The following is a 14,263-nucleotide window of genomic DNA, read 5'->3' on the forward strand; positions in this document are numbered from 1 at the left end:
GAGTGAGAGGTTTTTTGGAGGACAACCTTGCAGCTGTAAAATCTCAAACTCTTCGCACTTTGGAAAAATATACTTGAGGCGGTTTTTCCTGAGTGTTTGGAACTTTCAGGGAGGCATGGACGTTACGTTAAAGCATCTCTGTACCACGTCCGAAGCAGCAGTGATACGGGTGGGTGGCAGGTGAGGGATCATGTCCTTGTGGCTGCACTGTTGGCTGGTCAGTGTGTGGAGGAAGGCTGGATGTACAGAGTGAAAAAAAAGGCTGCGTTCACAATATTGAGTTTGCATGATTCAGATTCATACAACTCGACATGCCGATTTTGCGACTGTGTGAGTTTATCTGAAAGGTTTGTGACTTGTTTTTCTTTCTGTCTGTCCACCTTTATTTTCAGGGCTGCACAGTTAATTGAACTATAATCGACATTGCCGGTAAATCACTGTGTGAATCATATCACAGTCAAAATAATCACAATGTGATTTTTTAACCATATTGTGCAGCCTTGATTTCTTTAATCAAAAATACAGGCAATATATATTTTAACAGGTGTTATTATTACTTCTACAGTGATGCTGGCAGGATTGAAATGTGTCCACTTTTGTGGGATCTTTTTACTGATGTATTTATTTGCACCTGAGAGATTGGACTAACAGAGGAACTGTGTAATCCTTAATATAAACAGAGTAAAAAATATCACCAAAGTTTATAATAGGATCTTTTCCTTCTGTAACTGTGACGTGAGTGTTTAGCCCGTTTGATGTGAGCGTGCTCGACATTGTCCGCCCTGCATGCTGCCCTTTAAGTCTGAGCCTTGATGTGTGACAGCGTAATTTGCTCTTTATTATACACTCTGTTGGTTTTCTCGGCTGTCTGCATCCCTACTTACCCACAATTCACTGCAGCAAAGGGGTCACCCTGTCCCGTCCAGGTGGTTTATCTCCCAGCACTTAATTTTCTCCGCCCTCCCTCCATTCATTTTTGTCCCCATGACTCTCTCCATCCTCTCACTGTCCGCCGACTCTATTTGCGCTTTCCTCAGGGTTTGATCTACGGTCACGGCATAATTTCCTCTCGCCTCTTGTTGACTCGTCATTAGACTCCACTCCTCTTTTTGTCCTTGTAAAGCCCCAATTATAGGTCAAAACCTGCAATTCAGGGTAACAATAACATGACATATTTATGGCAGATTGGTTCTGATTGGCATTCACGCATCTTGTTTGTAGTATTTCTCCTCCTTTCATTTCATTTCCCTTTCTCTCCTCTCCTCCACCTTACTCCTCCTTCCTGTAAGTGATGCTGATATCAGAGGGACACTCAGGAGCATATTGATTTTGTTCCTTTCTCAGGCAGCTGTCTGTATTGTACTAGATTGCATTTGTAGAGAACTGATAAGCTTACAGTTTTTTTTTGTTTCTCAAAAGCAAAGCTGTGTCTCCAGTCCAAAGACTGACGATGCAATTTGCTTGGGGCAAAAAAAAAAAAAAAAGGTTCAGGTGGCGCCTTGAGTCCGGTGCTGTTGTGCAGTGCTGGTCATGTGCGGTGGGAAGAAGACAAGAATAGCTGGAGACAATAACCATGCTTTCAGTCAATGTGAGGCACTTGTCCTGCTGTATAAATCTCGGATCTCACCATTAAAATACTGCTCACTTTGCAAATATTTTCTGTAGAAGTCACAAAAATGTACATTTTCTAAAAAAAATAACCCAGATGAATCGTTTGAGAATGCTTCAGAATGATATTTATGTCGAGATAACACCATTTATTATGTTATTGCAAAGTAATCAACTGTATTTAAACTGTACCACATGCAGCAAGTGATATTTTGAAGGCTTGAAATAGTCGTCCTTGGATACTGTTTGGAAAAGGGTGGACACTTAAAAAAAATACTTGACAGGTGATTGATATACCATCTGTCTATCATCATCTATCGCAGGCTAACATCAACCAGTCAGATCAATGAACCATGTGACATAGCTGGAGAGCGCTACCAGCGGAGGCTGTTGGTGAATCAAACTCTTGCAGAAGCCAAAGACAGAAGACCGAAAAACATCTTTTATATCGAGAAATACCTTCAGCGATCTTTCACTGAAATACTCTGATATAACTGATTCTATAGCAGCACCTGCACTAACCTCTTTATGGGCCGCCTTTGTTGTTTGCAACACAAAAGTCGCTTCTCTCGCTTTTTGTCACACCTGAACCAGTAGGCCTACTTGCTCACAGGATGCTTGGTCCAGACCACTGTAGTTAGACTTAAAGTGCATATTTAAAGCCTGGAAAGATATGTAACATGATCACATGATCTTATGAATCCAGCTGCCTTCCAAGGTAATTGAAATCAGAGAATTCAAACCAACTTTGCAGCCCTACGGACTGGATGGTTGAGTCTTCAGGCTCTCACCAACCCCAACATTTTTTTTAACATAAGTTGATGGTATGGTAGGTTTCTGTGAGCTTGTTTTCTATGGGTAGACACTCTAGTGTCACTTGTTGAAGTTCACATCCCATTTGTGAACAACAGTAAAGAGGGATTTGTTTTTAAGAACTAAACATAAACTTATGTTATGTGACATGAGTTACGTCACTTAGTTACGAGACTGAAAGTAGGTATTTTAACCCAAAGTATGACTTTTTTCCTACACCTAACTGGGTAGTTTTTGTGCCTTAACCGGACCATATCACGACTGTTTGACAACGTTAACAACAGTGCCAAAGCATAATTTGTCATAATAAGTGAACTGTTTGTCAGAGAGCTTTATTCTTAACGTCTAACCAGGTGTCCATATTACGGATTATTGCTAACTTAACCACAGAGCTATTCACATCCAAAACTGATACTAAAGGTGCAGGTAGAGCGTCATTTTTTGAAGCTTCAGGCCATGTTGGACGAGTTGTAATACCTGAGAACATCTCTCTCACCGGCTGTTTCTCTGCAGAGCATGTGCGATTTTCAGTAAATTTAGGGGGTAGAGCAAGGGCAGATTAACCACTAGTTAATTGAGCGCGGACGGCATAGTTCTCTCAGACGGATAATAATTAAAAAATCTGCTAAAATGGGTTACCAAATATACTTCGGTGGCCATGAATATACCTGGGCGGCCCACTCAAGTCAAGTCAATGTGTGGGAAACACTGTAATAAGAAAAATACAATATTGTCGGGCTTAGCTTGTCCTAAAACATAATCCGAACTTTCCACCTCGCAACGTCGGCTGCCACACAAATTTGCACTTTTGTACCATTTTGCTGCAGCTCACCTAGTTGGAGAATTGTTCAGTAAAGACGGATGATTCCACTGGGAAATGTCTCTGTCTCCCTCTGTTCCTTTGTCTCACCCAGGTGTTCATATATTCCCATCTGAGATCCTTTACTCCCTAACAATAGGTCGCTGAACTCACAGACTCTCTAGCTGTCTTCTTCTCTTTCTTCTCTCACTCTCTGTCCATCCTTCAGCCCTTCTCGCTCCTTCAGGGCCTCATTATGGAGGTAAACAGATGCTTCTACTCCAGGCTATTTAACTCCCATACCCATCCTACGACACGTGACGGCTGAAGACGGCCACAGCTGTGTGTACTTGTGCAAGAGGAGACAGCTACAGAGTGGATGTAGCTAGAAATGACACTAGCGTTGTGCAAAGGGATGTTACCGCTCCATATTCACCAGGTCTCTCTGACAGCATGCTGTGTGATCCTTGTCATCTTCTCTTTGCTACCTCTAATAACATTTTCCCGCTGTCTGTTATGCCCTGGGAGGCTGCTGGATAAAGAGATAAAAGGCGGATATAATTACAGATGAGGAAAACTGAAGCATTGTTTACTGGAAGCTAATTGAATCAGTTCATTTCCCCGCCTGACACCGGAGGGATGTCCACGGTTGCTGCAAGAGCCATCAAGACCTTGTGTTCTTCCCTGCAAAACACAACTGGTTTCTTCCTTTGACAGCCAGAACCACACTGTAGGAAATAGATGCAGCGGCTTTAGACAGAGGTTTGTTGACTGAAACATCAAGAGGCCTGATCGCCATTACATTTACAGTGGACAGTCCTGGTCCCCACATGATGAATCCTTATGTATGACCCATTGTCCAGCACCACTACCATGTCAACATCTTTCCAATTTTGTACAATACATACTGAAATGCCCTGGAAATGACTGAGCACATTCATGCCAAATTTCACCTTTTCCTCGAGATTCAGTATTTCACATGGAATGCTACAAAGATTGAAACTCTTCATGGGATGGACAACTCATGTTAATCACCCCATTATCTCTCCTATGCCCATTTTGCAGATCTCCAAAAGCAGCAAAATTGACAATATGCTTACTGATTTATTCCATGCATTGTATTCTGATGAAATATTTTGGCCTCTACAGACTGCGACTACAATACCTCAATACCTTTTCAAAAAACATTGATATTTCCATAGAGACAAATTGTTGAAGGCATAAGATTTTAGATTTTAGACAATAATGTAACTTGTGGTACGACTTTTCTTATCTTGGCTAGTAGCAGAGAACACCAAAATGACTGTAGTAAACATTAAATATCACACTTTTATGAAATATTTGTTTTTTGTTTTTTTTAAATAACGTGCAGGGTTTCTGCTAAAAAAAGTAGTTACATGTAGGCCCAGCGGCCACATTAGGGAGCAGAAGGAGCGACTTGTCACTCAGATGAGAATAACTAGTCCACTTTAAAAGGTCAGTCCACCTTAATGAGCCAGGGTCGGAGTTGTGGCTATCTCCATGGCGAACCATCTTCAATGTAATCAGCAGGTAGCAAGCAAGACACAGGAGCTGGGCTTGGATCTTCTGGAGTTGTAGCACTGACAAACAGCCTAAACTGTGCACGGCACTGTTAGATTCACAGCTATGACGCCACTCTAAACCTCATACTCCTTCACACAAGCACTCTCATTTTCTCTCTCTGTCTCTCGGCTACGCACTCCACACTGACTTTTACCTGAAAGGAGTTTGCTACTTGTCTGACACATTTAGTTTTAAAAAAAAAACATTGTACTCCCCGATGCTTAGACTTGGTGGAGAGTCACTCAGGCTTGGCGCACCACTGATCTTGCACTATGGAAACATTGCGATGTATGTGTTTAAACTTGCTGTCTCAGAGAACAGAGCACAATGAAAGCACAGCTGTTACATGTGTTTGAAAATGAGTGTTGAAACCTTATTCACAATCGATATGTATTGAAAAATCAATGTTTTTGACAAGGCTAAAAACGCTGCCTTTACCTTATTTCTAATTAAATCCACAACAAATGTGGAATGCACTTTTGTTAGTAACAGTTTTATGTCAGCTGGTTATGACTAGAGCCTGTGACCCGTGTGTGATGTGTCACTGTGTTCAGATTTTGGCTCTGAGCTGCGACCCTGTCTCAGATAGATAATTCGGTCAACATGAGATTTTGAGATGTACTCTGGCTACAGATGAGCGGTAAAGGATTAACATTGATTTTTTTTTTTCCCTCATCTTTCCCACGTCTCCTTTTCCAAAATCCTTCCCTTCACCCAGGTTGACCCATGACATTAGCCTGGATGAGTTTGAAGATGACGACCTGTCGGAGATTACAGAGATCACAGACGAGTGCGGGATGAGCCTCAACTGCAATGGCCCAGATATAAAGGTAAGCTGCCTCCACAAAGGGCTGGTTCTCACAGGATTTCATGAAATAAGCTTTCAATGAAGTCTTCCACTTTTCAAGAACTTTCATGAACACTTACTAATGACCTGAGTGTGTAACTGGGAAGGTTCTTTCAAGGATAAATTTAGTTGTCGGCTCTCATTAATCACCGCTGCTCTGATTGGGAGCAATTCTAGAGAGGTCAGTTAGATTACTTACTTAGATCGGTAGATTTCACTCAAGCAAGTACAGCATCGATGGTCAGCTTTCACATTGAGAGCAGATGTATTCCTTTATCAGGAAAGAATTGTGTCCTTAGATCTATTAAACAATGAAGGTATCAAACAAGGCAGTCAGTCTTTTCAAGTTTCCTTCTTGCTGCATGTGCAAACACAGAGGTGAAACACAGGTTTCTGTCATCAAAGTGCGCCAAGCAGAGTTTATTTACAATCTGCCTATTCACTCAAATCTACTGACTGCCGACATTCAATCATGCTGTAGTTTGCCAAGACTGGAGCAAGGTTTTGAGGCGGTGTATAGTTTTGTGGGTTGCTTTCAGGTTACATCAGAGGTTTCGAGTCAAAGAGGTGTCGAGTCGTACTGGAGCAAAGGTTTAGCTTCTTCACTCTACTCATAGGAAAACAATGTTTGATGGCAGAACAAAGCCAGAATAAATGTTGGCAGGCGTATGCTTCTGCAAACCAAAGAAATGTTGCAACTTTGTATTTCTATTTGTTGCAACTTTGCATTTCTTTAGGTTCAGTTTTTAATGTTATCCCTTGACAATGCTGTGCCTATCCTCTGGTTAGTTTAAGGCACAAAAACCACTCAGTTAGGGATTGGAAAAGCTCTTTTTTGGGGTTTAAAATACCTGTTTTGGTCAGCACAAACACGGCTGGTTATGTCCCATTGTCACACTTACAGATCTTGAAACGCAGTCTCTAACTGCGGTCACTGGCTTGGCAACATACATTGTGTCTTTCTCTGCCGGCCGGACTTCTGCCCCACATGAATGAAAAAAAAAAATATAATATTGTGTCTTGATATGGCTCTTGGTGGGCTTTTAAATATAAATGACACAAAATGTACACAATATTTAAGCTAAAATGTAAATTCCTCACGCACAACTTCAACCCATCACCATGTTCTTACTCGTTTTATCAGTGAAATGCTACGCTTTTGACAAATGTTCACTTAGATTTTAAGTCCCTTAACACAATAGTTTTTAGCAGCAGGAGGACACTGTCCACTGCAGTTTAAAGTTCATGAGATTAACCAGATTTAAAAAGAAAATGAGTTGTATGCATAATCTCCATTCTTGCTCAATCTCCATTAATCGTGTTTGGCTGCCTTGCCACCGCTCAGTGACACTCTGACGAAGTCGGAGCTCAGCGAGGGGTCAGACTCTCCTCTCTGTGGCATTTTGTCCTGAACAGCTGCTGCACTCAGCTTCCTGCCAGCTGAGGAAAGAGGCCAGAGGCTGGGAGGCCTGGCAGACGGCGACAGAGATGCTCTTTAAAAACCTTGAGTTTGATCACGTATGATTGCCCTACTGCTTCCTGGTTGTCTAAATAATTCACTTTGAGCTGTTTACTGTTTCCTCTGAAAACTTTGCTGAGTTGTAGACTTTTTTGTGGCCGCCGCGGGCCCACTAGCACCCTGGTTTTCTCAAGTTTTATTGGCATAGAAATGAGTGGGTCATTAATGATAACTGGAGCTGGTGTGAGGCACTGCTACTAGAGGGAGAGAGTGAGAGGGAGATGAATGTGGAGTGGTACAGAGGGGGAAAAATAAGCAGAGGTAAATTTATTATTCTCTCAGATCTCTCCAGCTCTGTTCCCAGTGAAACCATCATCACCTCCTCCATTCAGCTACCGTAACCAAGGCAACAGGAGGGTCGGGGGTTGTTTCAGTGTATTTTAAATAAGCAGATGAGAGGTTTTTTTTCTTCTTTGCTTTGTATTTGATTGTTTTAGTGCGCCACTGACCTGACAGATGAGAAAATCGCTCTGACATTACGGAGTACCTGGGTTATTTTTAGGTTAAAAAAAAACAAAAAACAGTTTTCTCCCCTTCTGCTTTTTCTTGTCTTCCTATCCAGGGAGCTAATTATAGCCCAAAATTATTGACTGCGGGAGCTCTCTGCAGGAGGTGTGCATGTGTGGACAGTGATGACTCATCCCCTTGCAGGGGCCTCACAGAGATCACAATCCAAAATGGCTTCCTTGACTGGCAAACGGTAAAGGGTTCTGACATCAACAACAACAACAACAAACCACACGTGTCATCGAGCGCTGTCACTCTCAGGACAGGAAACTAACTGGGGGTAGGGGATGTTACAGCTGAAGGGTTTTTGTTAGCATTGTTTTGTAGGGAAAGAGCAGGCTCTGCTGGTTTCTCTCATAATGTGTTTGCTCAGTGTCATGTCACTTTGCCTGTTTGTTGATTGTCTCCCTCTGTTAGTTTTGTTGCCTGTCAGAAATGGATAAGACCCTCTGCCCTGAGTATGTGTGAAGGTGCACAGGCAAGCTAACCACACCTCCAGTAAAGGTTGAAGACAGCAGTTGCTTAACCAAGGATATGAGATACAGTACCGTAAACAAGATTTGGAAGGTAGCATAAAAAGAAGCTGGGGGTCGACCGATGTGGCTTAACAATACCAATTATCATAAATCAAGGAGACTGACAAACGATATTTGGGACGGCATTTGCAGTAAAAATGAAACTCTTTGTGTCAAATTTCAAATAACCTGTGATGAAATAAACCTAAATACAATTTACTCAAGTATTGTTCTTGAGTAGAGTTTTGAGGTACTTTGAGTATTTCCATTATCTGCTACTTTATACTTCCTCTCCACTCCAGTTATTTGCTATATTTAGTTACTAGTTACTTTGCAGATTCAGATTATTCAATATTGATATGCTATTAATTGTGACTTGTTACCAATCAGATATTGTTGTGGGTGGGACGTTATATGAGAGGTAGTAGTAGTAGTAGTTGTAATAGGTAGAAGTAGTAAATTTTTGCCTTTATTATTTTATCGCAATATGACAGAAAAATCACCGGTAACGATGAAGCTTAACGATAATAGGAAAATGCTGAATATGCACCCCAATAATCAGCCAGGGTCGATAATCAACCTGTAAAAGAAACTGGTATAGAGACAAGAAAAATAGAATTCATGAAAATCCTTAACTTTAACTTAGTTCAGTTAGTTGCTTTGGCAGAAAGAAATAAGAACAAACATTAAAAGGTCCAGTGTGTAGGATTTAGAGGCATTTAGCAGATGGCAACCAACTGAACACCCCTCGTCTTACCGTCCCTTGTATAGTTACTTACATTAATAGCCCTCTCTAGAGCTGCACAATATGGTTAACAGGGTTACGGTTAGTGGGGATGATGATTTTTTAATTACAATTTTTAATTTCACTGAAAAAACTGTGAAATTAAAAATCAAAACTATAATGATGTGACATTTGTTGGGGTCTGAATGTGTTCTTTCATCTGGAGAAGAAGGTTTTTGTAGGCCATGTGTTTTGTCGAGTTTCTGTTTGGACCCAAATGCAGAGAGAGCGGAGGCAGTAGTTGAGGTGTAACAGAATTTATCAGAACTCGGAGGGTTCTTTGAGGGGGACGTAGTGGAGTGAGTCTGGCTGGTTGGCAGGCAGGCCGGCAGGCAGGCAAGGTCGTCTGGGGGCAGCTCAGGTGGAACTCTGGAAGCCGGGGCGAAGAGGCGCTGGAGTTTTCTGCCACGAGGGAGGACAAACAAAATCATATGAGACGGGGCTCACAGAGAAAAAAAACACAAGGACGTCCATGGGACGTAGAATATTAGTTCTAGGAGATATACAAAGCTAACACAATGGTTAGAGGCCGTTAATAATAATCACCATAACTAGCAGAACAATCTGGCGCCGGAGTGGAGATGAGACCAGGGTTATATAGCAGGGGGAGATGAGTGGATGATCTGCAGGTGCGCCTCTCTGCAGCTGCCACGCCCACAGGTCCAGACACACGGGCAAAAAGGAGCAGGTGAGGGAAAAGGGAGGGGGCAGACAGACAGGGGGAGAACATAAAAAACACAACAACCCCGACTGCCACGGTCAGACCGTGACACCATGCAGGCCATCTCTGCAGCACTACAGTACAGTTATTATTTGATCATTATCAAGTTAGCCTCTGTCCATTAACATGAGATATCTTCCTTACACATTGCATTTTCTCTCTCCCAGCAATGTTAAGTGCTTTCTTCGTCAGCAGTCATTTTTTTTTAAGAAAATCGCCCAAAAAACACATGTGGTGTTGTGCAGCGGTGTGTGTGATAGTTGACAGTGGTGTTGTTTCTATAGAAGAAATTACATTTTTGTATAATAAATTAATTCAGTTGTCCATATTTTACCGTCGTTGGCAGCCTGTCTCCCGTGGATGCCGCAGCTTCAGCTGATTGTACAAATGCCAAGAGGAGCTTCTTTCAACACGTAATTACAGATTTAAGGTTCAGATAATCTGTTGTTCTTGTCAGTAATAAATTACATCATCTCTTAAAAAAATAAAATAAAATTGACATGTGCTGTTAGCACTTAATTTGCAAGTACACTACGTTGTCTGAGTCTGTGTAACATTACGTTAAAAGCAAATCCCATAACAGGCTTCTCACAATGACTGGGGGACTTCTTCTTTCATTAGGGTTTAATCCTCAGCAGATGGAGGAGCTTGTAGAAAAAGAGTCAGAAGCCACAACAAGTTACATCACAGTGTTTAGTCTTTAAATGCTGCTCTTTTCATTCGTGGACTTTAACATCCAGTAAACTAAGCAATGTTTTATATATTAACATTCAACCAAATAATCCCTCCTCACCCATACCCATTCTGCAGTTGTACGCACCTCTTTAACTCATAGTTGGTTCAGTCTTTTGGCTCTCGTCAAACCCTGCCACGTGAGAAACGATCTCTGATGAACCCACTGTTAACCCATGGAACTTGTGCCGCTAAGAGTCAGATATTTTGGTCAGGAGTTGATTGAGACCAAACCAAAGCTCAAAGATGATTCATCAGGTGGAGAAACACACAGCTCCAATGAAATGACGGCCTTCCTCTATATCTGCTGGCTAGACAGCTGTTTGCTAACACATGCGCCGAGTTAATTAGCCAGTTCTTCAGTCTGTGTTTCTTTACGTTTCCTTCTCTTTTCTCATTGTTTCAGATTTTTTCTTGAAAATTCAAGTTGTGCATGAAAACTGTCACATTTAGAAATGTAAAACAGAGGTGAGGACCAGTGAGTTTGAGACAGTTTTTCTGCTTCTCTGTCATATTTCAGCTGTCATCGCAGACCTTAGAGCCACAGCTTTGTCTTTGCTTTCTGTTTAAAAGTGCACAGTGTTTGATTGAGGCCAGGTCTGTTTAAAAATATATGAGGATGCGGTGCAGCTGCAGGACATCAAGTGGGTGGGGGGCTGGGGGGTTGGGGTTGCCCTCACTGTACACACACAGAGTGCTGACCTCATCAGTGAGCTCATCATCCCAGGGGAGTTTTAGGATGCATCAGGTCTCATCAATAATGGACCGGGATCGAGCATCAGTCACCCCAGACGGGCGTGGTGTCTACCTCAACAGGAAGGGGGTTCAGAGGGTCAGAGGGCGTGTCCGGACTGATGCAGACATTTGGAAACACTGCCACATGTCAAACTGACGCAATCCTCAATGATGCAACAGCATTTGTTCAGGATGTGTTCTACAGATTTGAGCAGTGAAATAACCTGAAAACACTCAGCTGATCAGCACCGCTTATGCAGACATGCGTCTTGTCTTTTTGGCATTTTCCTTCGCTATTTAAACCCCATGTCGAACATCTATTTGGATATATGTGTTACTGTCTTTAACCTTGGTTCTTAAACAAAGCTGTTGCTTTTTGATCTGGTATCCGCATAATTGACATAATCTTTGCAGCTCCTTGGTGAAAACACAAACATGAACGTGCTAAAATGACCCGAGTCTGGCTCCTGGTTGAACAGGCTCATTGGTTGTGTATGTGTCTGAACTAGTGTGCGCATGGCCGGAGTTATGAAGGTTTAATGTGGAGCAGCTCAAGTCCAGAATGAAACATAAAGAGATTTGATGTTCCTCAGAGACATGAACTGACAACATGCATTATCACAACGACTGTGAGTCTGTGTGTGCGTGTGTGTGTGTGTGTGTGTGTGTGTGTGTGAGTGCTGCTATGAATGCAGACGGGGGTGAGTGGATTTGATTAGCAGTCATTTTGTCATATGCGGATGTGTTGAGGTTGAGGAGGGCGTAGGGGTCAGATAGAATGGAAAATAACAGTATGTGACTGTAGTGAAACACACGTAACCCCTACACTGTATCTACACATACAAATCCAGAAGATTCAAGGCTTGTTATTCTGTCTCGACTGCCCTCTGTTGTCACATTGTGTTAGACAGAGAGACACAAAAAGCAATGAAGAAATCACATGTTTGATCCACTTAAACAAATCATAAGTAAGTTATTGTTCTCACTTTTACTAAACATTTTTAAAAAAGCATGACTTTACATCGACAGTGCGGTCTCAGAAATCAAAGACCTCACACAATTCTTCTCCAACATACCAGGCTTTGTCTCATGAGTGTGTCCGGTACAGTACATACTTATTATTAGGGATGCACCATATGGACTTTTATCATCTGATAATCTGCTTCTCACAGCCGATACTGACAACATGACTGATGATCTAAAATGTCTGTATTTAAAGTTTATAACCTGTAGTTTATGCACACCTGAGGGTAAGAAAGGCTAAAGGCCCTACACACCAGCATTGTCAGGGGAGTCGGTGGGTGTCTGGGGTTCTAGTCAGTGCAGTGTGTCCCACACCATTGGCACTGGACAGCCCTTGTCTGAGGCATTTTGTCAGCATGTAGAATCGGCAGCAGCTCGTCATTGACACAAATCACTCTGATTGGCTATTCAGGTAAGCGAATCAGTGCAGAAAAAAGAAATGGGAAAAGAGTCACTGTAGTATCCATGATTTCACCCATTTAGTGCGGTTTGTCCATATTTTTCCTCCTCTGCCTCTTTGCCAGTGCCATTTGCAACTTTTTATCAGACATATTCTCAATTAGGAGCAGCTATATAAGTGAGAGTGGTGTGACAATTTTGTCTCCACAGTGTGTTCAAGTATACTGTAGCTTTGGTGGAGATAAAAGACACATGAGGCGATGCAACAGTCGGCCTTTGTCGCATCTAGTTACTTGATGTCAGTTTGGTGTGTAGGGCCCTGTAGTGAACAAAGATGAATGATTTAATATTTCACAGCTCTAACAAGAGCTTTTGTGTTCTACCTCATAGACTTTTTGTAACATGCGTCTTGTCTTCCTCTGGAACTGTAAACACAACGTCCACATCAGTTGGCCTTTCTACCGAGGTGCTGCAGTTTGATCTCATGAACGCGACAGCAGTGTCCTCCACATTTCTTCTGCTTCATCTCCTTTTATTCCTATGTGTTTATTAGTGGATTGCAAGCCGATGCATTTTCTGAACATAGAGGAGCATGTAAACCTCATCTAGTAGAACCCAAAATAAAAGTTTTAACCTGAAAACGGGCATTATATATCTCCTATATATCTCTTTAAGGTGCATATCACCACTTATTGTATCACGGTGTGGAGATGCTGCACTTTTAAAGTTAATGACAGCAATTTGGCTTTGTTTTATCCGCTTCATTTTTTTCATTGTAGTTGATAATTCGAGCTGATAGCCAATAAGTAACCAATAATATAAATTTCCCATTACATTTATTGTGCATCTCTTCCTTTTTGTAAACATTTGAAGACATTTCAGTTTCTTTTTTTGTTATTTTCTGATTCTGAAAAAGGTGCAAAAATTGAATTCAGGGTTTTATGTATATTAAATCATTAGATTTTTATCTAACTTGAATAATTGATATTACGACTTCATAGCTTTAGGAATATTGTTTTAAAACCTTAGTTCCAATAAAGATGATTGATTTGAATTAAAGTCCTCACACTCCATTAATACTCATCAGCAAAATAGGATCTCAATAACCCAGAGAGGAAAGAGGAGGAGATTTACAGAGAGAGTTGGAGGGAGGGGGTCCAGGAAAACACTTACAAGAGGAGAAGGAGACCTATTGCCATGGCAACAGTGTTTCTCTCACCTAGTGCACATGTCAGAGCTGAAAATACATGCAATGCAGTGTTGACGCTCACACACGCAAGCACACACACACACACACTGCCCCCATGGATACTGCTCACGTCACCTCATCCACACATGGTAACAACAGCTGAGAGGGAGCTGCATCATCAACACAAACACAAACACAAACAAGAGGAGCAGTGTGTGTCTATTGTCTCTCTGGTCCTTTTTACAGCATCCTGTGTGTGTTGTTGTTTACTGATATTACTGATACATGTATCAGTAATGTAAATCAAATGTACAAATGTACAGATGTAATTTGATGTCATGTTTCTGAGTACAGTTGTTCTCCTTTCAGCTTTGTTTTGGTTTTCACTAACTGAAGAAAAACATCTAGATCTATAGCAGCTAGATTTCACGTCTTCTCCAGCTAACTTTGTCTGTCCACCTTTTGATGTCAGATGGGCATACAGAAGG

General features: G+C 41.7%; 1 protein-coding gene across 2 annotated transcripts in view; it reads left to right on the forward strand.

Moving 5' to 3' along the window:
* The window catches only part of mapk8ip1b (mitogen-activated protein kinase 8 interacting protein 1b), a 53,113-nt gene that overhangs the window by 10,976 nt on the left and 27,874 nt on the right, over nt 1-14,263 (forward strand). For both annotated transcript variants that reach the window (XM_084361188.1, XM_084361189.1), the window contains exon 2: nt 5,523-5,634. In XM_084361188.1, the coding sequence (XP_084217314.1) occupies nt 5,523-5,634 (112 nt within the window). The remainder of the gene's footprint in view (nt 1-5,522; nt 5,635-14,263) is intronic.

This window comes from Pagrus pagrus, assembly GCF_965226575.1.
Source record: "Pagrus pagrus genome assembly, chromosome: 1".
Taxonomy (NCBI): domain Eukaryota; kingdom Metazoa; phylum Chordata; class Actinopteri; order Spariformes; family Sparidae; genus Pagrus; species Pagrus pagrus.